The sequence below is a fragment of the Globicephala melas genome, chromosome 18 (assembly GCF_963455315.2).
Source record: "Globicephala melas chromosome 18, mGloMel1.2, whole genome shotgun sequence".
NCBI classification, from domain to species: domain Eukaryota; kingdom Metazoa; phylum Chordata; class Mammalia; order Artiodactyla; family Delphinidae; genus Globicephala; species Globicephala melas.
In genome coordinates, this window is record NC_083331.1 from 1,217,119 (window position 1) to 1,244,022 (window position 26,904).

The 26,904-nt window shown below is 41.2% G+C and overlaps 2 protein-coding genes across 6 annotated transcripts; one reads left to right on the top strand and one right to left on the bottom strand.

The window, feature by feature from the left end:
- Positions 1–671: 671 nt before the first annotated feature.
- Positions 672–26,004, bottom strand: SKA3 (spindle and kinetochore associated complex subunit 3). Of its 5 annotated transcripts, XR_009559752.1 has the most exons (10): positions 25,772–26,004; positions 22,371–22,432; positions 22,098–22,263; positions 18,549–18,948; positions 14,866–14,951; positions 8,518–8,603; positions 6,885–7,088; positions 5,384–5,514; positions 2,523–4,871; positions 672–2,041 (listed from the first exon to the last, which is right to left on the bottom strand). XR_009559752.1 is itself a non-coding variant. In XM_060287898.1 (8 exons), exons 1-8 carry the CDS (start codon positions 25,872–25,874, stop codon positions 5,386–5,388), a joined length of 1,236 nt encoding a protein of 411 aa, XP_060143881.1. In that variant the 5' UTR covers positions 25,875–26,004; the 3' UTR covers positions 672–5,385. The 5 variants fall into 5 exon arrangements, 1 of the variants encoding a protein (XP_060143881.1); XR_009559750.1 differs by having other exon boundaries at positions 2,523–5,514; XR_009559753.2 differs by lacking the exon at positions 25,772–26,004 and adding an exon at positions 25,316–25,543 and having other exon boundaries at positions 2,523–5,514.
- On the top strand, positions 25,946–26,645 carry MRPL57 (mitochondrial ribosomal protein L57). Its single transcript, XM_030882713.2, has 2 exons — positions 25,946–26,084; positions 26,194–26,645. The coding sequence occupies exon 2, from the start codon at positions 26,199–26,201 to the stop codon at positions 26,505–26,507; it is 309 nt and encodes a 102-aa protein (XP_030738573.2). The 5' UTR covers positions 25,946–26,084; positions 26,194–26,198; the 3' UTR covers positions 26,508–26,645.
- Positions 26,646–26,904: the final 259 nt, after the last annotated feature.

A 26,904-nucleotide genomic window follows, 5' to 3' on the forward strand; every position in this document is an offset into this window, starting at 1 on the left:
TGCATTTCCCTGATGATTAGTGATGTTGAGCACCTTTCCATGTGTCTGTTGGCCATCTCTATGTCCCAACATGGAATTCTTCCATCAAAAGTACAGTTAAAGAATACCTAGTGAATTTATCATTGAATATAATGCTAAGAATGAAAAGACTTGTACTTGGTCCTTATTCATCTCTGGCTGTGACAGTACGGCTTTGAGTGAGCAGCTGAGCTGTTTCACGGTCACCGTGACGGCACGTGCTCAGCCTTCAGTGTCCTGACTGCCTCACAGGCTCTTGAAGTGTTTTCCCTTCGGAGGTTGGTATCTTCAGTTTTCTCACAGCATACAGGAGCTTGGCGTTTTCAGCTACTTACCGGATCCTCGGTAGGGAGTCGATGTTAAGTTTATACTTAAATTTTCATTACCATCGTGGGCACTGGCTCAGGGGATGTTTCAGACATCAACTCTGTGTGTGCATGTAGGGGCAGCTGTGAAGGGGAAAGAAAGCTGTTAAACTGTTAGGCAAACTCTTGTTACTCTTACGTAGAGCAGAACTCAGCCTACCTGTTTCTATTCTATCACAAACTCCAAACTTAGCTGTTGTGAAATGGAGCAGCTTATAATTTGAGTGCTGAGCTGTGCTGAGGAGCTCGGGTGGTGCCTGACCTCATGTAACCTTCAGCACTGAGGTGCAGGCAGTGGCTACCATTTTCACTTCAGCCGAAGTGGAGGCCTGCTTTAAGTAACAGCTCACAAGTGGGCTGGGAACCTCTAGGTAGACAACAATAGATGACTTGAAACATACGTTTCCAAAAATAGTGTTGTGTTTTCCTCAGCTCACTGCCAGCTGGCTTCCACCCGCTGCACTGGTACTGCTCTTGCGGTGAAGCTGTCTGCATTACAGACTTCTGCCAGGGGACCGTCATCCAGAGTATGTGGGCATGCTTCAGTTCTGGTGCAAACCAAAACACCTGTCTTTTAAGGAAATGATATGGTCATGGTTTCCAGGTTGAGTGTCAAGAGCAGCCAGGTGAGGTCTGAGTGTTCTGGTGTGTATTGTATTGCTTAGATATAGGTTGTTCTTACAAATTGCTACAGTTTCTTGGAACCTGTAATGGAACAAGCTTGAAAGAAGCATATTTATTCTGTTAGGATTAATCATGAACTAGGCAACTCTTCTATGAAGACAGTCATTGATCTCCCCCCACCCTGTAATCCCTAGGAGGAATAAGCTGAAACCTAAAAAGCAGTTTTAATAATAAATACTAAAATAATTTTAATAAGCAAAACCCATCAGCCTGGGAGTGTCATGAGTTTACTCTATAAAGGTGATCTAATCACACGCCTACCTCAGAACACCGTTGAGAAGAGCCAGATGAAAGGGGGCTTAGAGGAGGGCCTGGTAGAAAGGGCATGTTCAATAAACAGCTGTTTTAAAAACAAAGAAGAAAAAAGGCATATGTAGCCCCCTCACTTCATGCCTTCAGCTGTCAGAATTTCCTGCTCCTGCCCACGCTGGCGGGCCAGCCCAGCTGCAGCCAACAACTCCTCAGAAAGCGTCCAGGAGAGGATGAAACTATGAATGAGGTGAACCACCCGAGGCCTTTCCAAAATCTGCATGCATTACTGGAGACTGTCAGAATCTGTAGTAGTACTAGCTCCTTCCACACTTCAGGGAATAAAATACGGGATGAATGCCGTGGGCCTGGGGGTGCAGACAGACCCGACACACAGACCCTTCCTCAGAAAGCCGCAGTCTGGTAACAAAAGGTGTAAGTGCCGATGATCAAAGGCGGATTAGAAGGTGTCGTGAGAAAGACAAGTTGCTGCTGAGGATGGCATGTGACCTTGTTCAGCGCCCACAGGGGTTGGATTTCGGCTCCCAGTAGATAAAGGGTGGCGTGAGCTGAAACGCCAGGAACACCGGAGCACTCACCAGGAGTTTGGCCAGAGATCAGGATGAAGAGGACCGTAGGATGCTTCTGCCGTCAGGTGACAAGCGGGGGCGTGGTGGAGGATGGGGGGAGGGAACACAGCCCAGAGGCGGTCAGCAAGGTCTGGGCTGGGAAAATGGGACGTGGAAAGAGAAGTCCATCATTAAAGCCTCAATTTCCTCATCTGAAAAGTCGAAATGCTAGCACCTATTTGCTAAGAGTTACTTTTTAAGAATTAAATGGGTTAATGAATGTACTTAGAACCATGCCTAGCATAGTAAGACCTCAGTAAGTGTTTGATGTTATCACTAACCAGTAAATATTTTAAGTTGGCAGGTACCAGTGTAATAATGAACAAGGCAAGCAAATGAGGTCCTTGACCACATTGACCTTATGGTCCAGTGGGGCAGTGAACATTAAATAAATGTACACTCAAATATTCTGTTACAGATTCTACCAAGTACTATAAAGGATGAGAATAGGGCGCTGACTGGGAAAATCGGTAAAATCTTTGATAAAATGACATTTAATCTGAGACCTGAAGCAGATGAGGCAGGACTGTTAAGAGCTTCACGAAACGAGAAAACAAGGAGTTTATGAATCATTTACCTGAAAAATTGGGGTTAGAGTTGGCCTCCAAGCCCTCCCACGTCTCCTGCTGGAACTTCGGTGGCAGCTCCACCTTCGGCCTCTCCCTTCGTGGCTCCGGGTACACATCTCTGCACATCCAGAAAAACGTTCTGCTCTTCCTAGTAGTTCCCCAAAGTCCCACAATTGGCTCTCTTGGATATGACGTGGGTCACGTGCCCAATACCAACTGGTCAGGGACTGTGACCCTGCTTGGTTGGTCTTGGAACTGGGCTGAGCTCAGGGAAAATCGGAGCGTTTTCCTTTAAGGGGGTAGGAGTGGTGGGCAGACAAAAACATCAAGTATCTACAGCATAAGGATGTGAGGGATAGTCAGCTGAGCAGAGTGGGTGGGAGAAGCCATTTGGGCAGAGAGAGCACCTGTGAAGCCCGGGGCCTATGATGAAGCCCAGGGCAGGAACGAAGGGAAGGAGAGGAAAGGCCGGCTGCCAGCTGGAGCCCAGGTTTTGAGACAAGAGGGAGGGGCAACTGAGGGTCGAGTCACAGGGGGGTGGTCCTGGAGGCCATGTTGGGACCCTGGATTCCTCGAGAGCAGTGGGAGGACACTGAAGGGTAACATTTGAAGTTTGATAAGCCGGAAGCATCCTAGTTCTAGGGAACAGAAACTAAGATCACAGGAGGAGAGTGGTAAGGGCCAGGGAAAGAGAAATTCTGGTCAAACTGAATTGAGGGGCCATCACAAGACAGGTGGAGACACCCAGCAGGCCATCGGAAATGATTAATGGAACGTTCTTTATTTCCCATCTTCAAAAACCTGGTTTCACTCACACCCCCTCTGGCTGCAGCACCATTTCTTCTCTCCCTTCTTGAGCAAAACTCATGAAAAGAGCCGTCTCAGTCCGTGATCTCTGCTTCCTCACCTCCGACCTTTCCAGTCCACCCCAGAAGTCCGTCCTGAGCACTCTGTCAGAATTCATCAGTGCTGTCAGCAACAGCAATTTTGCCAAGTCCAGTGGTAATTCTGTCTTGTCTTGGATTCTCAGCAATATTGATAGAATCGATCACTTGGCTTGAAGTATTTCCTTCCTACTTCACCAGCTTCTTCATCTCCTTTGCTAGATTTTTCTGCCTCTTTCCATCTTCTAAAATGGAACTCCAGGACTCAGCCCTGCATGCACTTTGAATATACTCCCTCCCTCAAGCAATCTGTCCACTCTGTGGACTTAGGTACACAGAGCCATGGTAAATAGTGTATAAAAGGCTGATATAATTTGGGAGTCACCATCGTATATACAAGGCTGACCAGAGCTTACCTGGAAAAATAAAACTAAATATCTTGAATTTTACATTGTATCAATATTTAGCAAAAATTATTACACAGTAGTTCCTAGAACAAAGAATAAATTGTTTTGTTTTAGTGGCAATTTTCTGACAAAACGAAGATTCACAATGTGACAGGTCTTCACATTTGACTTTCAAGGCCCAACCATAAAAGAGGATAATCTTTGCTGCATCAACTTTACTTAGGCCGGAAGGATCTTGGGCTCCATGGACAGGGCAGCCTGGAGCTCTCAGACAGCTCTAGAGGCACAGCGGACAGTCCAGAGATGAGCACCTGGCCAGGAGGAGTCCTGGGACCCTCCACAGAGTGTGAGGCTCAGGCTCTGTTGGGCTGCTGAGCTGGAGGGGGACCTGGAGAGGTTGCAGCCATGCTGGTAAGAGGTGATTTGAAAGGATGAAACTGACAAGTAAAAATAAAACATCCGTCCTGACTGCAGGCAAGCGTCTAATTTCCAAAAGTCCGAGACACCTACTTCAGTATAGTTACCTAGGCCTGTAAATTCCTCTTCCTAAATTAATTTAAGCTGTCATTTGTAAACAACAGTGCCTTAAAAGAGCACTGTTGAAATAAAAGGTGTAAAAGACTTGGGATAGTCATGAGAGGAGACAGAAGGGCAGAGCTAGACCCAAGGAAGAAGCCCAGGTCTAGCAACAACTGTCTAGCCCAAGAAGACTGAAAGTGGCCTTATCTGAGTAGCAAACTGTAACCTTTAAATTTCAAAAATTATTTATCCTGCTTCCTAATATTACTTAAACCATACTTTTCCATTAGGCAGGGTAAATTTGAAATCAGTGAAATAGTAATGATCTTTCCAAACTGAGTAACTGAACTACACGTCAACAAGACTGAGGTTAGACTAAATCAAACTTAATAAAAAGCATTTAATGACATCAGTGTCCGTGCTCATCTTTAATATGAGTTGGATTTTCAAAAGGGGAAAGATGTTGGGGAATGTGAAAAACAAAGTAAGAGCAGGTTTGCTTTCATCTTTCAGTTTCTATAATGGAAGGATGGATCCACTACAATTTCTGTAGAAAGATACAAACAGAAAATATCAATTAGGTATAACCAATAGCCTTCAATGAAACAAATGACACCGAAGCCATCTATTTTTACACTTATAATATGGTTGGGAGTAGATTCCCAGTGACATTGTAAAACATGGTAGTGTGGGAGCCTGAGATGCAGGGATCACGAATTCTGGACCAAAAGAGAGATGGGGGGCTTCCCTGATGGCGCAGTGGTTGAGAGTCCGCCTGCCCATGCAGGGGACACGGGTTCGTGCCCCAGTCCGGGAAGATCCCACATGCCACAGAGTGGTTGGGCCCGTGAGCCATGGCTGCTGAGCCTGCGCATCCGGAGCCTGCGCTCGGCAACGGGAGAGGCCACAACAGTGAGAGGTCCACATACCGCGCAAAAAAAAAAAAAAAAAAGATGGGCTGTTACGTAGCTGGCAGATGTCAATTACAAGTGTTTATTACCATTCCAGTGTTCTCCTCAGGTAACAAATCTAGTCCCTCTAGGATGGGAACATACGCACTTTCACCAGTTTTCTCTGTTGCCAGCGTCTCGGACGTCCTGTCCTTCACACCGAGGAAGGAACACTCTGCTGGGCGGCACTTCTCTAACTGCTACCAGAGTAGCTAGGTTTGAGTTGTATTTTGATAAAATCTAAAAGAAAGCAAACTCCTTTCACCAAGTCATATGAACAACATAAATTTGGAAGCTGTTATAAAACATTCAAGAAAAACCAAGGAAAATTTGAAGATCTGGGTTATTTAAAACAGAGTATTTAGCAGCACAGACATTCAGCAGCACAGAGGTGGAGATATTAGAAGTTTAACTTGGGTGTAGCGGGGATTTCTAAAGCTAAATGCACTGCTGGGTTAGCGGAAGCAAGCAGCAGTGCACCCCTGTGAGCAGATCAGGCCTTTACAAAGGTGGTAGGGAATCTGCATAGGAAAGAGGCGAGATAAACGCTCAAAGAAGGATCATTAGCTATAAAGATTATAAAAACAGGAACCTGAAATGTCAACTATGATTTTTTCACAAAGAAGTAATACATTAAATGCAAGTTTTCCCTCCTTTAACACAGAAGTGAAGAGAGAAGGATCACCATGGCCAACTGGAAACTGTATATAATGCCTGTAGACAGAAGCTGCTCCTTCCGCAGTTTATTATAGTGCCGGGAAAGCACAAAAGATAGAGAAGGAAGGATAACAAATACTTTACTGCTGTCTTAGGATGAGTCCCTTCCCAAGTAGCTTTATCCTTCTCCATAAGCTAGGAAGGTCTCTAGAATGGTTATTAAGAATTCCATTTGCTTAAGCAATAACTCCCCAACACCGTAGCTTTTATCAAGAGGGGATGCTCAAAGAATCAGGCTGGTGGTTATTTAGTAGAGTCGGTAGTTGCTATAAACCAGTAACAGACTACTGGTAAATTATGTTGTACTAAAGAATCAAACATTCTGTGGGAATTCCCTGGCGTTCCAGTGGCTAGGACTCGGCGCTTTCAGTGCTGGGGGCCTTGGTTCAATCCCTTGCCAAGGAACTACGATCCCACCAACCTTGCGGTGGCCAAAAAAAAAAAGAATCAGATATTCTAATACGTTTAAACAAATGTTTCTCAAACTGAGGCCCAAGACATCTCAAGTTCAAGAAACAGTGATACAAGTTATGCATGATACTCCAACTCTGGAGAACTGGAGGGTAAATGACATTTCTGACTTTGCTAGAAACGCCAGTGGAACAATGGTCACGATGGTGATCACATTTGAACAATGATTAGAAAATATTATGAGAATACATTTCAGAACAAGAAGTTAAAGAGAAAATGCCTCATGAGGGAACAAAGGCGTGATGACATCACTAGCTTGTGCTCAGCTCTGAAGAGCCTTAGCCAGGTGGTCTTAGACAGGCTTAACAGCCCAGAATTTAGATTTAGATCCAAACGAGCACATTAGCCCGATGATAAATAACACAGTTAAATATGGTTTAAGGTATTTTTGCAGAAAACAAACAATAGCCTAGAAAAATAACCTGGCGAATATCTTCTGGAATTGTAGTTACTTCTGGAGGTGTAGGTGTTTTGAGCAGATTCTCATAGGAAGAAATCGTAGGAGAAGAGGGATCCGCAAAATTCTCAAAGCACTCGTCTGAATTTAAAACTAACGATGTACTGTCTTTCATTTCCAAGTCATTTGATGAACTATTTGTTTTTGATAATGGATAATTTGTGGATACCTATAGAATAAAAAGAAATAATTAAATTATGGTGGTATAAAGTAATATAGTAAATAAAAATTGTTAGTTCTGTTGTGATCTCTAAGTAGGCCCCCAAATTACCCCCTCTTCCCTGACCAAGAACTAAATAAAATCAAGGACACAGAGAAACGGCATATGGAGGAAAAAGTACCATCGTCATTACTGAAGGCTGAGCAAGAGCTTCATGTGAAATCTAAATAGGCCTGTTGGCTGAACCCCAGATTTAGACGGATTCACCACCCAAACTCAGGCAACACTATCCTGGGCCAGGTAAGAGTCGTAGGAGGATGAGCTACGCCCTCACTGCTGCCAGGGAGAAAGCCCATTCACGCCAACCTGGCCCGTCTCCCTATGGCAGAGTCAGCAATGAGGCCAGGAATATAAGCAGTGGATTACCACAAGTCGCATGGTGCTACTAAAATTTAATTATACATTAATAACATTTAAAAAACTGAAAATTAGCTTCTCGGATGCACTAGCCACATTTTACATGCTCAGCAGCTAGCTACCACACTGGATAGCACAGATCACAGAACATTTCCATCACTGCTGAAAGATCCACTGGACGGCCCAATCTACCATATTGCTTGTCTTAAGTGTTCATACCAACTTTCAACAGGGATGAGGTTCTGATTACATAGTAAATTTGTTCAATGGGAAAAATTTGGAAAACAAAGGCATAAAAATCACCCATAGATAACCACTTTCTGGTGTGTTTCTATCCATTCTTATTCCTTAAAATAAAATATATGTGTATATAGGGCTTCTCTGGTGGTGCAGTGGTTGAGAGAGTCCACCTGCTGATGCAGGGGACACGGGTTCATGCCCTGGTCCGGGGAAGATCCCACATGCCGCGGAGCGGCTGGGCCCGCGAGCCATGGCCACTGAGCCTGCGCGTCCCGAGCCTGTGCTCCGCAACGGGAGAGGCCACACCAGTGAGAGGCCCGCGTACCGCCAAAAAAAAAAAAATTATCTTTGTCCCAATGTGCCTTAGAATAAATGCTGGTTAAAGGGTATGGAAAAATTTTTTTTTTTTTTTTGCGGTACGCGGGCCTCTCACTGTTTTGGCCTCTCCCGTTGCGGAGCACAGGCTCCGGACGCACAGGCTCAGCGGCCATGGCTCGCGGGCCCAGCCGCTCCGCGGCATGTGGGATCTTCCCGGACCCGGGCACGAACCCACGTCCCCTGCATCAGCAGTTGGACTCTCAACCACTGCGCCACCAGGGAAGCCCTGGAAAAATTTTAAAGCTCTTGATATTTCCTGCCGAATAACTCTCCGGAAACACTGTAAATATACTCCCAAAGGCTACAACAGTCTACGTTTTTTAAACAGACTGTTTGAGTCTGGAAATAGTGTATCGGATTCACTAGGGAAAAGATTAGCACTTTCAATTTTATAGAAGTTTACCAAAGCTGTGCTGTTCTTTGTAGAAGGGATTTTCAAACCAGGAGTGCAGAATGTAGGTGCCACAGGAGAATGTGTATGCTCGGCATCTAGAAGACACATACAATGGCATGAAATACATATTTGAAAATAAGGTTGAAATAAAGATTTTAACTTTTATATTATAATCTTTGTCAGTTTAATTTGTGCACTTTATTTTTAATAACTGAAGAAATTATAACTATTGTGTACTTGACTGGACAAGAAAAAACAAAACTGTCATATTCACAATCTAATTATCATTAGCACTAATAAAAGTTCAGCAGGGTTGCAAGATGCAAATGCAATACACAAAAATGAAGTTCTAGTATAAGATCAACAAACAATAAAAAATATATTTGAAAAAGAATATTTTTCACAATAGCAACAAAAAAGATAAGATACCTACATATAAATCTGTTAAAAACTGTGTAAGACCTTTATGGCAAAATCAAATTTCTGAAGAAGAAAACGGAGGAGGAAGAGGGCAAGGAAGGCCACTTGCCCTCCAAGATATGAGGACTTCCTCTAAAGCTGTAGTAACTAAAAGCAGTGTAACACTGGCCAAGGATGGAAGAACTGGCTACTGGAACGGAAGAGAGAACCTAGAAATGAGAACATGTGTATATGGACATTTGCTATCTGTAACAAAGTATGCAAGCACCCTAAAAATACCGAAGAGAAAAAGTAAACATGTTAGCAAAATGGTCAAACTGGCAAAAGTTTATTAAGTCTAATCATCAAGTGCTGAAAAAGATGGAGAAACAAAAACTCAAACACTGTCGGTGAGAATAAACCACAATAGCCACTTGACAGTGGCAATTTAGCATTTTCTAGAATAAGTAAAGATATGCATCCCCTTTGATCTAGAAATTCTACTCCAAGATGTGAGAGACATGTGTCCAAAGGACAATTTAACTAGAGCACTGCCTGTAATAGTAAACAAACAAACAAAAACAATTTAACTATCCCTTAAGAAACAAATGAATAGGGACTTCCCTGGTGGCACAGTGGTTAAGAATCTGCCTGCCAATGCAGGGGACACAGGTTGGAGCCCTGGCCTGGGAAGATCCCACATGCCATGGAGCAACTAACCCCACGTGCCAGAACTACTGAGCATGTGCTCTAGAGCCCGTAAGGCACAACTTCTGAGCCCGCATGCCACAACTATTTAAGTCCATGTGCCTAGAGCCTGTGCTCCACAATAAGAGAAGCCACCGCAATGAGTAGCTCGCACACCCCAACGCAGAGTAGCCCCCGCTCGCTGCAACTAGAGGAAGCCCACGCACAGCAATGAAGACCCAATGCAGCCAAATATAAATAAAATTATAAAAACAAAAAAACAGCACAAAACAGAAAACCAAGGAGGCTGAAGGATAACATTCTAAAATATATCTTACAGGAATCTGAGGAAAAAAAATCGAGGAATTAGGAGAGAAGTAATATTATTAAAGAGGTAATATCAGAGAATTTTCCAGAATTAAGGACATGAGTCCTTAGCTTGAAAAATCATGGCTTCACAGGCGAATTCTATCAAACCTTTAGAGAAGAGCTAACACTTATCCTTCTCAAACTCTTCCAAAATATAGCAGAGGGAGGAACACTCCCAAACTCATTCTACGAGGGCACCATCACCCTGATACCAAAGCCAGACAAAGATGTCACAAAGAAAGAAAACTACAGGACAATATCACTGGTGAACATAGATGCAAATATCTTCAACAAAATACTAGCAAACAGAATCTAACAGTGCATTATAAGGATCATACACCATGATCAAGTGGGGTTTATCCCAGGAATGCAAGGATTCTTCAATATATGCAAATCAATCAATGTGATACAACATATTAACAAACTGAAGGATAAAAACCATATGATATTCTCAATAGATGAAGAAAAAGTTTTCAACAAAATTCAACACCGATTTTTGATAAAAACCCTCCAGAAAGTAGGCATAGAGGGAACTTTCCTCAACATAATAAAGGCCATATACGACAAACCCACAGCCAACATCGTCCCCAATGGTGAAAAACTGAAACCATTTCTACTAAGATCAGGAACAAGACAAGGTTGCCCACTCTCACCACTATTATTCAACATAGTTTTGGAAGTTTTAGCCACAGCAATCAGAGAAGAAAACGAAACAGAAGGAATCCAAATCGGAAAAGAAGAAGTAAAGCTGTCACTGTTTGCAGATGACGTGATACTATACATAGAGAATCCTGAAGATGCTACCAGAAAACTACTAGAGCTAATCAATGAATTTGGTAAAGTAGCAGGATACAAAATTAATGCACAGAAATCTCTCGCATTCCTATACACTAATGATGAAAAATCTGAAAGTGAAATTAAGAAAACACTCCCGGGCTTCCCTGGTGGCGCAGTGGTAGGGAGTCTGCCTGCCCACTCAGGGGACACAGGTTCGTGCCCTGGTCCGGGAAGATCCCACGGGCCGCAGAGTGGCTGGGCCTGTGAGCCATGGCCACTGAGCCTGTGCGTCCAGAGCCTGTGCTCCACAACGGGACAGGCCACAACAGAGAGGCCCGCGTACAGCAAAAAAAAAAAAAAAAAAAGAAAACACTCCCATTTACCACTGCAACAAAAAGAATAAAATACCTAGGAATAAACCTACCTAAGGAGACAAAAGACCTGTATGCAGAAAATTATAAGACACTGATGAAAGAAATTAAATAGGTGGAGAGACATACCATGTACTTGGATTGGAAGAATCAACATTGTGAAAATGACTCTACTACCATAAGCAATCTACAGATTCAATGCAATCCCTATCAAACTATCAATGGCATTTTTCACAGAACTAGAACAAAAAATTTCACAATTTGTATGGAAACACAAAAGACCCCGAATAGCCAAAGCAATATTGAGAAAGAAAAACGGAGCTGGACGAATCAGGCGCCCTGACTTCAGACTATACTACAAAGCTACAGTAATCAAGAGAGTATGGTACTGGCACAAAAACAAATATAGATCAATGGAACAGGATACAAAGCCCAGAGATAAACCCACGCACATACGGTCACCTTATTTTTGATAAAGGAGGCAGGAATATACAATGGAGAAAAGACAGCCTCTTCAATAAGTGGTGCTGGGAAAACTGGACAGCTACATGTAAAAGAATAAAATTAGAACACTCCCTAACACCATACACAAAAATAAACTCAAAATGCATTGAAGACCTAAATGTAGGCCAGACCCTATCAAACTCTTAGAGGAAAACATAGGCAGAGCACTCTATGACATAAATCACAGCAAGATCCTTTTTGACCCACCTCCTAAAGAAATGGAAATAGAGACAAAAACAGACAAATGGGACCTAATGAAACTTAAAAGCTTTTGCACAGCAAAGGAAACCATAAACAAGATAAAAAGACAACCCTCAGAATGGGAGAAAATATTTGCAAATGAAGCAACTGACAAAAGATCAATCTCCAAAATTTACAAGCAGCTCATGCAGCTCAATATCAAAAAAACAAACAACCCAATCCAAAAATGGGCAGAAGACCTAAATAGACATTTCTCCAAAGAAGATATACAGATTGCCAACAAACACGTGAAAGAATACTCAACATCATTAATCATTAGAGAAATGCAAATCAAAACTACAATGAGATATCATCTCAAACCAGTCAGAATGGCCATCATCAAAAAATCTACAAACAGTAAATGCTGGAGAGGGTGTGGAGAGGTGGGAACCCCCTTGCACTGTTGGTGGGAATGTAAATTGGTACAGCCACTATGGAGAACAGTATGAAGGTTCCTTAAACTAAAAATAGAACTACCATACGATCCAGCAATCTCACTACTGGGCATATATATACCCTGAGAAAACCATAATTCAAAATAAGTCATGTACCACAATGTTCACTGCTCTGTTTACAATAGCCAGGACACGGAAGAAACCTAAGTGTCCAGTGACAGATGAATGGATAAAGAAGATGTGGCACATATATACAATGGAATATTACTCAGCCATAAAAAGAAACGAAATTGAGTTATTTGTAGTGAGGTGGATCGATCTAGAGACTGTCATACAGGGTGAAGTAAGTCAGAAAGAGAAAAACAAATACTGTATGCTAACACATATATATGGAATCTAAAAAAAAAAAGGTCATGAAGAACCTAGGGGCAGGACGGGAATAAAGACGCAGACCTACTAGAGAATGGACTTGAGGACACGGGGAGGGGGAAGGGTAAGCTGGGACGAAGTGAGAGAGTGGCATGGATATATATACACTACCAAATGTAAAATAGATAGCTAGTGGGAAGGAGCCGCATAGCACAGGGAGATCAGCTCGGTGTTTTGTGACCACCTAGAGGGGTGGGATAGGGAGGGTGGGAGGGAGGGAGAGACAAGAGGGAGGAGATACGGGGATATGTGTATATGTATAGCTGATTCACTTGTTATAAAGCAGAAACTAACAAACCATTGTAAAGCAATTATACTCCAATAAAGATGTGAAAAAAAAAAGAAAAATCATACTAAATTCTAAACATAATAAATAAAAATCTTATAGACTACCAGGGAAAAAAAGACAGATTTTCCACAAAAGAAAGCTAATCAGACCAATAGCACTCTGCTCACCAGCAGCTCACCAGGTCACAATGGAATACTTTCTTTAAAATGTTCAAGAAAAACAAGCTGTCAATCTAGTCGTCTATATCCAGCTAAATTATCATTCAAGAATGAGCAACGACATTGTAAATCAACTATACTTCAATAAAATTTTTAAAATAAGTAAATAACATAAATGATAGCATGGGGGGGGGGAAGAATGACACAAAAAAAGGGAAATCTAAACCCAGAAGGAATGAGTGGGATAAAAGAAGCAATGGTAAATTACTAAATTTTAGTAAGTAGAGACTGTAAAAACGGTAATAATCACACTTTTGTGGCATAAAAATAGGGTCAAACTAAATACAGTAGAAACTCTATTAACAAACAAGCCTCCACTTAACCAAATTACTAATGGGTAAACGTAAGCATTCTGTTCCTTCCGTGAAATATACTGCTGATGGTATATTAAAGGATTTCAGTTGGTAAGCTTTTCTTTAGAAAATCCATCCCACTTCAGAAGGCCTAAAGATATTCTCCTTTATCATTTTCTAAAAAGTTTATAGTCCATTGGGAATTGATTTCTGAGTATGATGTGAAGGAGGTAGTGGTTCATTCTTTCTATTAAAAAAAAAAAGGCCTTTATTGAATATAATCATGCTCTTATAAGTTGAGCTCAGCTTACTATGAGTCAGTTGTATTTTTGTTTTTTAATTTATGTTTGGCTGCTTTGGGTCTTCATTGCTGCACGTGGGCCCTCTCCAGTTGTGACGAGCAGGGGCCGCTCCTCCCTGTGGTGCACAGGCCTCTCATTGCGGTGGCCTCTCCCGTTGCAGAGCATGGGCTCCAGGCACGTGGGCCCCAGTAGTTGTGGCTCACGGGCTCCAGAGCGCACGCTCAGCAGTTGTGGCACATGGGCCCAGTTGCCCCACGGCATGTGGGATCCTCCCGGAACAGGGCTCGAACCCGTGTCCCCTGCATTGGCAGGCAGACTCCCAACCACTGCGCCACCAGGGAAGCCCCCAGTTGTATTTTTTCAAACCTGTTTATGCCAGCAGTATTTGTTAATTTAATAACAAGTCAGTGCAAATAGCGCAAAAAAAGAATTTCTCTGAAAACATGTCCAAAACTTTGGAAAGACCTGATAGACAAGTTACTTTAAAAAATTTTCCAGTAAATTTGGTATAGACCAGATGATTATAAATAATTATTCAGGGAAATCATAAAACTCTAGGATTTTTCATTTTATAGTATGTGAAAACCAGTGTTTTCATGTTTGCTGGGACAAATACGAAAACACTACATGAAAATGATTTTCAGTTTTTGTACTATTAAAAAAACCCCAAATTGAAATGGTAGCTGATGTATTCTGGGCGTGGTTTAAATAAGGAAGATAATGTAGAACTCTAATCAACAGGCTGAAGCTAAACTTAAACTAAAAAAAGTATTATTGGCTCTACATCAAAAGATTGGTGAATGAATATATATTTATGTTTTAAGTTAAAATGTTAAAAACAAACAAACAAGCTGATAAATACTGAATACAATCAGGAAGAGTATGAAAAACATTCCAGAAAATTATTTTTCTCTTGTATGAAATCATGCTGAACCTGAATGGAATGGCACTTTCTGTAATTCAATATTATGAACCGAGAAGATGCAGAAGGCTGTTAGAATGTCTCAGGTGATAGAACCATTTTTTTGTACAAAGATAGTCTGAAAAGAGTATAGCTGAGAAGTAACTTGATTTTCACACTTACCATTTTTTTCCAATGGCTGGGTTATGGGGCCAGGAGTGGCAAAGAAATTATTGTTGGTCACTGGTTCTGTTTCTATGGCCTCCTCACTGGCGTGATTCGTAAGGAAATAATAAGGTCAAAAAAAAGTTAATATTTAACCTCTGGAAAAAAATTTAATCTTACTATATATCATCAAGTCTGGACAAATATTCAGTTATGTTTTATGGAACAGTAGTCCCACGGAACAAATTGTTTTTTTGTTTTTAAATGTATATCCATGGCTCAAAAAAAGGTTAAGAACCATTTTGTATTGACAGTTTTGACTTAGAAGTGGGTTAAAAGTCTTTAACGTAGGGACTTCCCTGGCGGTCCAGTGGTTGGAACTCTGCGCTTCCACTGCAGAGGGGCACAGGTTTGATCCCTGGTCGGGAAACTAGGATCCAACATGCCGTGCGGCCAAAAAAACCCAAAAACAACTTTGACTTCAAGGAAAGCTATGAGTTCAACTCATTAGTTCAAATATAGGAATTGTATAGCTCATGGCTTCAAAATCATAAAGTGGAATTTTATACCAGTATACAGATAGAGATTAAGAACGTTTTTTTAGACTAAGAAGACTCATCCTGCTATCTTAAGGTAGTTCTAGCCAATTACCCAGATGTCTGAAATACAGTTATAAAGAAGAGTATCACTGAATACTAGAAGATGGTTCAATTAACCAACTGTCCTAGTGTAATTTACTGAATAATCTTTACTTCAAAAACACCTTCAGTATATATTAAGTTCTTATGTAAATTAGAGGCTGTTTCTGGGCTATTCTGTTCCTGCAATAGGTCCATTCTGTCACAATTTTATACTGCTTTACTTACTGTAGCTTTATATATTTTAATAACTAGTAGGTTAAGTCCCCTCATTACTGTTATTTTTCATTATTTTCTTAGTTATCCTTACTTTTTATTCTTCCAAATAATTTTAGAATAATTCTGTCAAATATCCCTCACTTTCTACCTTAAAAAAAAATCCCAAGGAGGTTTTATTGTAATTGTATGATATCCATAAATTAACTTGATACGATTGAACATCTTAATAATATTCAGTCATTCTATTCAGGATTATGGTCTATTTTTTCATCCTAATTTTCCCTTTATATAACTCAGAAATATTTAATGGTTTTATTCATATAGGTCTTTCACATACAACTGGCATGAGTATTTTACCTTTCTGTTTCAACCTTTCTGTTTCAAATTTGAATGATTTCCCCCCCTGTATTTACCAATTAGTTATTAATAAAATATAGGAAAGCATATTACTTTAAATAGTTATAACTATATAAAATACATCTTATCAATATATCAGCTTCTTTCTTGAACTTTTATTATTTCTAGAAATTTTAGATGTGACTTTCTCGAGTTGCCCAGGCACAAAACATGGCCTAGAAATACATCAGAGTAATACTTATTTCTGTTTCCTATCTCATTACATAGGCCAGAACATCAAGAATGACATTAAAAAAAAATGATGTTTAATAGTGGTAACAGATAGCTTCACTATTAAGTTAGATATTCATATTGTTTATTCTGTTAATGAAGTATCTTTCCACTTAGAATTTGACCAAACAATTTAAATGAAGAACAGGTGTCAAATTTCATAAAATTCCTTACTGAGGAATAATAGGATAATCTATTGAGATTACCCTAGTTTTAAATTAATTAATTAATTTTATTTTTGGCTGCGTTGGGTCTTTGTTGCTGCATGCGGGCCTTTCTAGTTGTGGCGAGCCGAGGCTACTCTTTGTTGTGGTGTATGTGCTTCTCATTGTGGTGGCTTCTCTTGTTGCAGAGCATGGGTTCCAGGCATGCGGGCTTTGGTAGTTGTGGCTCACGGGCTCTGGAGTGCAGGCTCAGTAGTTGTGGCGCAAGGGCTTAGTTGCTCCACGGCATGTGGGATCTTCCCGGACCAGTGCTCGAACCCATGTCCCCTGCACTGGCAGGCGGTTCCTTAACCACTGCACCACCAGGTTAAGTCCTCTTTTTTTTCTTGTTGAATCATAGAAATGGTGTATTTTATGAGTTCCCAAATATTAAACTATCTTTGCATTCCTGGGACAAGCTTAACGTGGAAGTTATGCATTATAGTTTTACTATTCTGTAGAATTCAATTTATGAGTATTTTAATTGGGATTTTAACATGTATATTCACAATTAGATTGGGCCATAGCTTCCTTTGGTGTGCTCTTTCTGTGTTTGTATCAAGGGTATATCAATGTCAAACTGAACTGCAGAGTTTTCTGTCGTATTCTAGTTTTAGAAAAATAACTTTTTTTTGAGTGTGTGTTCCAATAAAATTTTATTTACAAAAAATAGGCAGTAGGCTGGGTTTGGTCTCTGGCTATAGTTTGAAGACCCCTGAGAATGACAGTTCTTTTTAAAAATCATTATTTTCATAGTATCTCATTCTTAAGGCAGTTTATAATTTTTTATCCATTATACCCCACTAACTCTATGTAAGCAGGATGGGTATGGTTGTATCCATTTCACTAGCGTTTGTGAGTCTGGAGGTCCCCAGGTTAGGTGTTGGCATCTGAACTAGAACGTATGTCTCCTTCTCAGAAAAAGAACTTTTATGTAAGATGGAAGGTATATGTTCTCTGAAATTATGAAAGGATTCAATCCAGGAAACCATCTGTGCTCAGAGCTTTTTGGAGCTACTTCTCTGATAACTTTTCTAGTTTTCTTCTCTGATTTTTGGTCTATATAGGTTTTCTAATTCAAGTCTGTTTTGATAATTTTGTGTTGTTTTCAAAACTTTTTAATTTATCTGAATTTTCTAAATTTCCCAGTATTATACCCTATAGTATTTCTAATAGCTTGAAAAATAAAAAATATAGCCCATAGTTCCTAGTTTTGCCATTTACATTAATGTTTAAATAAGAACCAATTCTTCAACATATCAGTTTTACCCTTCTGAAAATATTTTGTAATGACATTTTATCTTTAGTGTTCACTCTCTTCACTTTTCCCCACAATTGTGGGGTTTTCTTCTGACACTTTGAGTTGAATGTTTATTTTCCTTCTTTAATAACCACAGTTCTTAAAGGTATGGATTTATATGTGGTACTGTGATATGCGGTATTTTCATTTTCATTGTAACTCATTAATTACCACTTCCATACTAATCACTCCCCATCTCTTTAGTCTAGCATGGAATTCATCACTGCGCTTCAAATTCATATTAAAATACCTAAGCTTAAGAGCACCTCAAAACCAACATGTAAGGAAACTCATCACCTTTACTGCATCCCAAGCTGCAGGTATTTCTATTTCAGTTGCCAAGCATCACTTCAGGCAACAAAACAGAAATCTGTGATTTACCCAAGATCCTCTTCTCTTCCCAAGTCTCCATACCAAATCAGTCGTAAGTTTTTAATAATTTTACTTTTTATTTTATCCCTTCTTCTCTATCCTACCATATACCATCTGTTTTCAGGCTCTTACCATTCCTTCTATATCTTCTAACCTGAGGAAACTAATAGCTAACACTTTACTGATGGAATTGGTGATTCAGAGAAGTTTGAAATATGAAGTATCTGAAAATCTTTGAAGGAAAGATATTGTCTGAAACATACTTCTTCTAGGGAAAAAAAAAATCAAATACAAAAGATTTAGAAAGTTAGATAAAATGCTCCTTTTAAGAAAGCTGCTTACCTGTTATTCTTCACATTTTTAAGTCCCATTGTATAATCTTCATTTAAACACATAGTATATTCAGAGATACCAAAGTGTTCTAATTTAGGAGTCACACACTCAAAATCATCCATCTTTAGTGCACATTTGGGAGTTTTTACTAGTGGCCGTTTGGAAAATGGAGTTAAAATTTTTGGCTCTTCCTTCTCGTTGTTTACTGCCTGGGGAGGGTTTGGCAGAACTTGGGATATCATGTACCGCTCGAGTCCAAAATCGGAAAGTTGTGGACTACGTGGAGGCTTCTCAGAAACAGAACTGCTTGGAGGAGCGGAATCCGACAAATCACCCTTCACATCAGGCTTCTCAGGATTTTCACGTTTATTGTTCTCTGGTTTAGAGTCAACGACTTCTTGCTCATCCCCTGGGAGGAAAAGCCAAGGTCATATTCTGGTCAAACAGCAGACTAGAAAATGTCATACACTAAAACCACATAAAACAGCTCCATTTGAAATGTCCCAAATCAGCAAAGGTCCTGACTCTCTCCTTATTCTCTAAGGTTTTATTTCAATTGTCCCTTTAAATTTCTGACATGTACCGCCTTGTCCATCCATATGTCATCTAGGGGATTACATTAGAGAAGGGGAGTAAACTAAAATGTTAAAAGATGAAAAAACAATACTCACAAATAAAAGTGTAATTTCCTTACTTTCTCAGTTAATGTGATTTACCAGTCTTTCTTAACATATTATGAAACTATCTTATCATGTAATGACATTTAATTACAGTGTGGAGTTAACTACTATCTAGATTTAACACAAAGTAAAATAATATTATTTTAGATTTCTAACTTACAGATGGCCTAAGGTAAAAAGGAAAGACTGTTACACAAATATAAATTTTTAACCTAAGTCAGTCTGGAACACCTGTATCAAAAACCTAGTTGAGAGAAATCAGAGGAGAAATTAGTGGGACAAGTAGTTTCTCAATCTTTAATAGGTTTTATCTGACTCCAGACCCCCATATGCTTAACCACTACACTGTACATTTCAGACTAAATAACTTTACTAACAACTATACTTTTTCCCACAGTCCTCTGCCATTTCCTGGGTATACCACTGGTTAATAAGTTTGGTGTGGAACTTAGGTTGGATCCAGGATAGGACTTACAATGCCAAGAAAGAGTTCAAGAAGGAGAAATACTAGTTTTTGGTGTGAGAGACAACAGAAAGTGAAAGAGGATACCTAGAAAGAAGGTAAGTGGATTTGGTCAGGATTTGGGCAGAGATTAATTTAACAAATGATAGGGCTTCAGTTAGACAGTGAGATAGCAAGGTATAAAGGTATAAAGTAGAGAATGGAATGGTGGAAGAAAATGCAGAATAACAAATATAAAATGTGTATTAAAGAAATGTAGTATGAAGTAGAGAAGGAAAATTAACCAATAATTGGAAAGGGCTGATAGAAAGAAGAGACAGAGGAGAGGGTGAGATGAAGGAAGAGAAACTAAAATGTATTTAGAATCCCCGATGGGATAGGCATTTTTTTTTTTTGGATAGGCATTTTTATATTTAATTTTTACTCCATTTAATTTTCATATTAACTGCTCCAAGCACAAAAAAAATCTTTGAATATTTTTTCCTCATTTAAAAAATTAAGGTACTTAACAACATTTTGGAGAACATTCAGCTGATAGAATTTAAAGAGCCAAGATCTGAACCCACATCTTTTGATTCTAAATGCTGCCTTATGTTTAAGCATTCGGAGGGAGTTAATAAAGAGATTTGTTTTAGATAATTTTGAACAGATAACATTTGGTTGCTAAATGGGAAATATTAATTGTAATAATCATGCATATTTATTGAAAGAAATGGGAAATAAAATTTTCTAAAATTTCCTGTTTGTTGCATCCTTTTTAAGAAAATACCGGGAAGGGACTTCCCTGGTGGTCCAGTGGCTACGACTCTGTGCTCACAGTGCAGGGGGCCCGGGTTTGATCCCTGGTCAGGAAGCTAGATCCCACACGCTGCAACTAAGACCAATGAGCCAAATAAATAAATATTAAAAAGAAAATACTTATACTTTTTTATTTTTTAGGAGTCATTACAGATTGAAGGAAGTGAAGGCTTGAAGGAGGTGAAGAGGTACACACTTTTTCTATGAAGATATTACTTTCCTTGTTTTGATTGGCAACCGAAACGAACTAGGATAGGATATTGCTTTTTGTGCATGATAAGCCATGACATGTTAAATGTGCAGGATGCACCATTAAAAAAAAAAAGTTATAAACTTTGATTTTGTGGCTTTTGGCCCTTGGAAGAGCTGCTGATTCAGAGCTGTTCTGGCATTGTACTTTCTGTTAATTTTGAGAAATGTTACAAGAACTACCAAAAAACCTATTGTTGAATTTAATTACAAGGCTGTCACTGATGAGTTTAATAAAATAAAGTTATCACCATTATTACTACCTCTTAGGGAGGTATTAGCATCTCTAGTTCACTAGTGAGGAAAAGCAATTTAGAGAAATTATCCAAGGTCACACTTGTAGTAACTGGTGGAACCAGTTTCTGAGTAACCAAAGTCAACCTGTCCACACCAAAGTCAACTGAATTCTTTCCATTATACCATGCGGATTATTTAATATAGCTTCATATATATCCTCGATATATACATATTTGTTGAATCTAATTAATGTTTTATTTATGTACAAAGACTCTCATAGCAGAAATGAAGACACTGAAGCATACTGAAATTAGTTACTCACAGTTATGGGTATAACAATAATAATAGTTAACAATGGGTGATTAGCATACGAGGTACTGTTCTAAGCAAATTTTATCTCATTTAATCCTTATACAGCCTCAGAGATAGATACTATTAAACATATCTACTTTATAGGACTTCCCTGGTGGTCCAGTGGTTAGGACTCGGTGCTTTCACTGCCGTGGTCCTGGGCTCAGTTCCTGGGCTCAGTTCCTGGTCGGGGAACTAAGATACTGCAAGCCATGTGGCGCAGCCAAAAACAAAAAAAAATTCTCTCATTTATAGATGAGAAAGTGAGGTACAAAGTTAAGTAACTGGTCAAAGATTAATACAGCTAGAATTAATAATTCTAAACCATCATGCTATCCTACCCTTCATTAGAATTTTAGAACTAAAAAGGACTTTACGAATTTATATAGCCAAAAATCTCTCATTCTATGGAAGAAGAAACTGAGAACGAGAAAAGTGAAATAGCATGCCTTAAAGCTGGTCTCTCAGCTGTTTACTGGCAGAGCTGACCAGAAACAACTATCCTCAAGTGACACAGATTTATCTGGTACCCTTCTTTCATCTAGCACTGTGTTGGTTCTCATCTAGCATTTGCAAAGGAGAGCAAGGACTGTCTTTATATTGTACCACTGATCAGCACTGCATCTAGAACACAGTGATTGCTGAATAAATGATCAAAGGACTATCATATAATGGCAGAGTCAGAACTAGAAACAATGGCCAAGCCTATAGTAGTCTTAATCATGCTGCCTTCTTTCTTTAATACTAAAACAAATGCTATAAAATGCAAGTTATTCACACCTGAATTTTCCTTGGCACGTGGATTATATCCATACTTCTGGAAAAACTCTCTAATTTTCATGATATCCATTGAATTTTTTTTCATCAGTACTTTTGTTGCCTTTATGAAACCAATGCTTTCTTGACTTTCCAGGCTTGCTTCATCAAGAAGAATATTGACATCATCCTTTTATGAGGAAAGAAAGTACATTTTAATTTAACTTTTGACTAAGTCTATTTAGTTTTTTTAAATTACCACATAAAAATGATAAATTAATATTGTAGGATTGATACCTTTAGAGTCCGGACTTCTGAATGAAGGTCATGTAAAACTCTCATTGGATAATCTTCAAAGTCTTCAATATGAATATTGAAAGAAAAAAGTATAACAAGGAAAAGGAGGAAAAAGAAAGAAAATGTAATTTAGTATAGTTATTTAGAATTACAAAATCCTTGTAGATACTTATTTATAATTTATATCCTGTCATTTGCAAAGAAAAGTGTTAAGACTTTTCTTTAAAATTTTTATTAAACTATAACATACATACAGAAAAGTATAGAAATCATAAGTATATAGTTTGATGAACTTTCAAAGTGAACATACCTATGTAATCAGCACTCAGAGCAGGGACTGGAGGAAGGAAGAGGGAATGTAGTCCTACTTATCTGTTTTTCATTTATGGTGAGTACATTTTGGTTCCTATTTTTAAAATCTTTGCCAGTGACAATGCTTTGTTTTCTTCTAAAAGCTTTACTGTTTGGCCTTTTGCATTAATTTAATTAATTAATTAATTTTTGGCTGCATTGGGTCTTCGTTGTTGCACGTGGGCTTTCTCTAGTTGCGGCGAGCAGGGGCTACTCTTCATTGAGGTGTGCGGGCTTCTCATTGCAGTGGCTTCCCTTGTTGCAGAGCATGGGCTCTAGGCGGGCTCAGGAGCTGCGGTGCATGGGCTTAGTTGCTCCACAGCGTGTAGGATCTTCTGGGACCAGGGCTCGAACCTGTGTCTCCCGCATTGGCAGGTGGATTCTTAACCACTGCACCACCAGGGAAGTCCTGGCCTTTTGCATTTAGAGCTACAATCCATCAGGAATTGATTTTTGTGTATGGCAAGATGTAAGGATCAAGATCCATTCTTTTTTTTCCATATGAGTGTGCAATTGACCTGGCACTGAAAAGAAATCCTTTATCCACTGTACCATCACCTTTCTAATTAACCAGTTGGTCATATACCTGACATAGAAGCAGTTTTTAAAAAGATTTCTCTTTTCTATAATATGCCTCCTTTCAAGACTATCTCCTTCCACCTGTTAAAAGTTGATCAATTTTCACATTTGTAGAGATGTGGATGGACCTAGAGACTGTCATACAGAGTGAAGTAAGTCAGAAAGAGAAAAACAACTATTGTAGATTAACGCATATATGTGTAATCTAGAAAAATGGTACAGATGAACCGGTTTGCAGGGCAGAAACACACGCAGATGTAGAGAACAAACGTATGGACGCCAAGGGGGGAAAGCGAGGGTGGGTGGTGGTGGTGGTGGGATGAATTGGGAGATTGGGATTGACATATATACACTAATATGTATAAAATGGATAACTAATAAGAACCTGCTGTATAAAAAAAAGAGTTGACCAATTTTCATTAGGAAAATGCAAATCAACAACACAGTGATATTGTATTTCATACCACTAGAATGACTATAATTAAAAAGAAAGACAATAGGGCTTCCCTGGTGGCGCAGTGGTTGAGAGTCCGCCTGCCGATGCAGGGGACGCGGGTTCGTGCCCCGGTCCGGGAAGATCCCACATGCCGCGGAGCGGCTGGGCCCGTGAGCCATGGCCGCTGAGCCTGCGCGTCCGGAGCCTGTGCTCCGCAACGGGAGAGGCCACAGCAGTGAGAGGCCTGCGTACCGCAAAAAAAAAAAGACAGACAATAACAAATGTTGATGAGGAAGTGCAGAAAGTGCATCCCTTATTCACTGCTGGGGGAAATGTACAGTGGTACACTTCGGTAAACAATTTGGTCGTTCCTCAAAAAGCTAAACACAGATTTACCATACGACCCAGCAATCCCACTTCTAAATGCATACCAAAGAGAACTGAAGATACTACGTTCACATAAAGCGTTGGCACACGAGTGTTTACAACAGCATTAGTCATAATAGCCAAAGTAGAAACAACCCAAATGTTCATCAACTGATGGATAAACAAAATGTGGTAAATCCATACAATGAAATATTATTCAGCAATAAAATGTAATGAAATACTGATACATGCTACCATGACAGGGATGAACCTTGCAACCCTTCGCTAAGCGAAATGTCAGTCACAAAAGAGTACAGATTGTACAATTCCATTTATAGGAGATGTCCGTAATAGGCAGATCTAGAGAGACAGAAAGTAGATTAGCGGCCGCATAAAGCAGTGCGGTAGGTGGGAGCAAGATTCCGGGGACTGGCTGTCAACAGTCACCGGGGTTTGTTTCGGGGGGTTATGAAAATCTAAACTCAGTGTGATGATGGTTGCACACCTCTGTGAAGATACTGAAAACCACTGAATTGTATCCTTTAACATGGTGAATTTTATGAGATTCATAACTGTGATCATAGAAGGCGAATTTAGGGGATGTTCATTTTCTCTAATTATCACAATTCCATATTTTCTGTAATACATGCAGGCCAGGAATTGAAAAAATTATTCCAACTTTTTCTTGTAAAACCAAAAGAAAAGAAAGAATGTGTGTAACCAGGCAATAGATTGGTAAGGAGGTAAATTAGCAAGCTTTATGGAAAACTATTCAGCTGTCTAAAAATTCCAAAACCATTAATACAGTTTTGTGTCTTATAGTGTTATCTCAACTACGTAAACAAAGTCAAGCAAAACAAGGCAACGCTAAAAGTAAGGATGGTAGAAAAGCTACTGAACTATTAATAGCTGTGTCTTCTGACGATGAAGTTATAGCAAAGACTTATTTTCTTCTTTCTACTTCTCTGTTACCTCAAATTTTTTGCCGTGCACATAATATTGCTTTCACAGGCACAAGCATAAACATTTTTAAATGGCTGGAAAACTATTCATAATATAGTTAAAGGAAAATGAGTCTGCGTCTACAGGGTGCGATATTTTAAGGCGGATTACAGTTATGACGCACAAAATAATCTCAAAATCTGCACTACTCTTGCAACAACTTCAAAAAGTCTCTTAATACAAACGTTAGTGGTGGAGAATTTTGCTTTACCTATATCTTAAAAAGCAGTACTGCGTATTAGCTTTCGTTTTGGCAGTACGGTTTGTTGGGAAAAATACAGACACTGCAACTGTGGACCATCTGGGCGAGACCAAAGTCACTCTACATGTCAAGAACAGGGCTGAGCGGCTGCGGTTAGAAGAAACGTTCTCTTGGTCGTATTTTTCTTGATAAGCCCCCACTACGTGCACTTGAAAGCTCGTCGTGTGTAAATGAGCGTGTGCATTGCGAGCCCAGCCTGCCGGCTCGATTAGGGCTTTGGTTTCTAAGTGCGGCTGTTTCTCCGCCCCGCGTCCCTGGTGGGGCAGAGGCTGCGCGCAGCGCTGGTCGGGCCCGGGGGTGCCTGGGGCGAAGGGCGCCGCCGCCTCCCCCGGGAGGGCTCCTCACAGTCAGCCGCCTGTCGGTCGGCCAGTGCGCGCGCCAGCGCCCCTCACGCGGCTCACTCACCGCTGTCCTCTCCGTCCAGCGCTCGATGCAGCCGAGCCGTCTCGCCGTCCAGGGTGACGGCCAGAGACCGCAGCTTCCCGCAGAAGCCCCGGATCAGATCCATGGACCAGCCCCACGCTCGTCCTCAGCGCCCGCGCACGTTTGAATCCCGGCGCCGGAAACGCCATTGGTTCCGCGACTCGCGCAAGGCCCTTCTCGCGAGAGCTGAAGCCTCGCGCGAGGAGACGGGCGGCGCGTCGAGAAAGCGCGCTTGCGGCTTCCGGCTTCCGGCGTCGTGTGCCGGTGTGAGGAGGGCGGCCGTGAGGCGCGGCTGGTGAGTGTTGGGGCGCGGTCGGGTTGGCCTGCGGGCGGCGGCGGGGCTCCCCTCTCCCTTCTCCCCGTGGCCGGCGCGCTGCCGACTCCCGCTTCTGTGCCCTCGGCAGGCGCCATGTTCCTGACCGCGCTCCTGCGCCGCGGCCGCATCCCCGGCCGGCAGTGGATCGGGAAGCACCGGCGGCCGCGACCCGTGTCGGCGCAGGCGAAGCAGAACATGGTCCGCCGCCTGGAAGTCGAGGCGGAGAACCACTACTGGCTCAGCCGGCCTTTTCTCACGCCCGAGCAGGAGCGGGGCCACGCGGCGGCCCGCCGGGCGGCCGCCTTCCAGGCGCTCAAGGCGGCGCAGGCGTCCAAGTTCCCCGCGTCCCGGCGGCTGGAGGACCAGCTCGGCCACCTCAAGGTCACCGGGAAGTGGTCCTGACCCGCGCCACGCCGCCTGCGTCCTGCGGCGACGAGCGGGAGCCTCTGGCCGGAGCCCCACGGAGCCCCGGCCAAGCCGAGCGAGTGCCTGCGACGGAGGCCCCGGGCCCGCGCTCCCCACCGCCCGCAGTGTGTTTCGGTCGGATCGCGTCTCGCTTCTCTTGTCCTGAGGACGGAACGGACGGCGCCTGCGTCTTACGGGATGCGGAACGCAACCTGCGCGCAGCCGCAATAAAGCTGCCGACCGCGCTCTGGCCTCTGGGCCTCGGTGCGAGATTCTGCCGGGGGCTTTGCCGTGCATGCTCGCTTACCTTCTGCCGACAGGTCTTGCCTAAGCGGACATGAAAAAAATCTACTTTTCCAGTTGAACGCGCTCCTAAAAATAGCGGTTTCTGGTG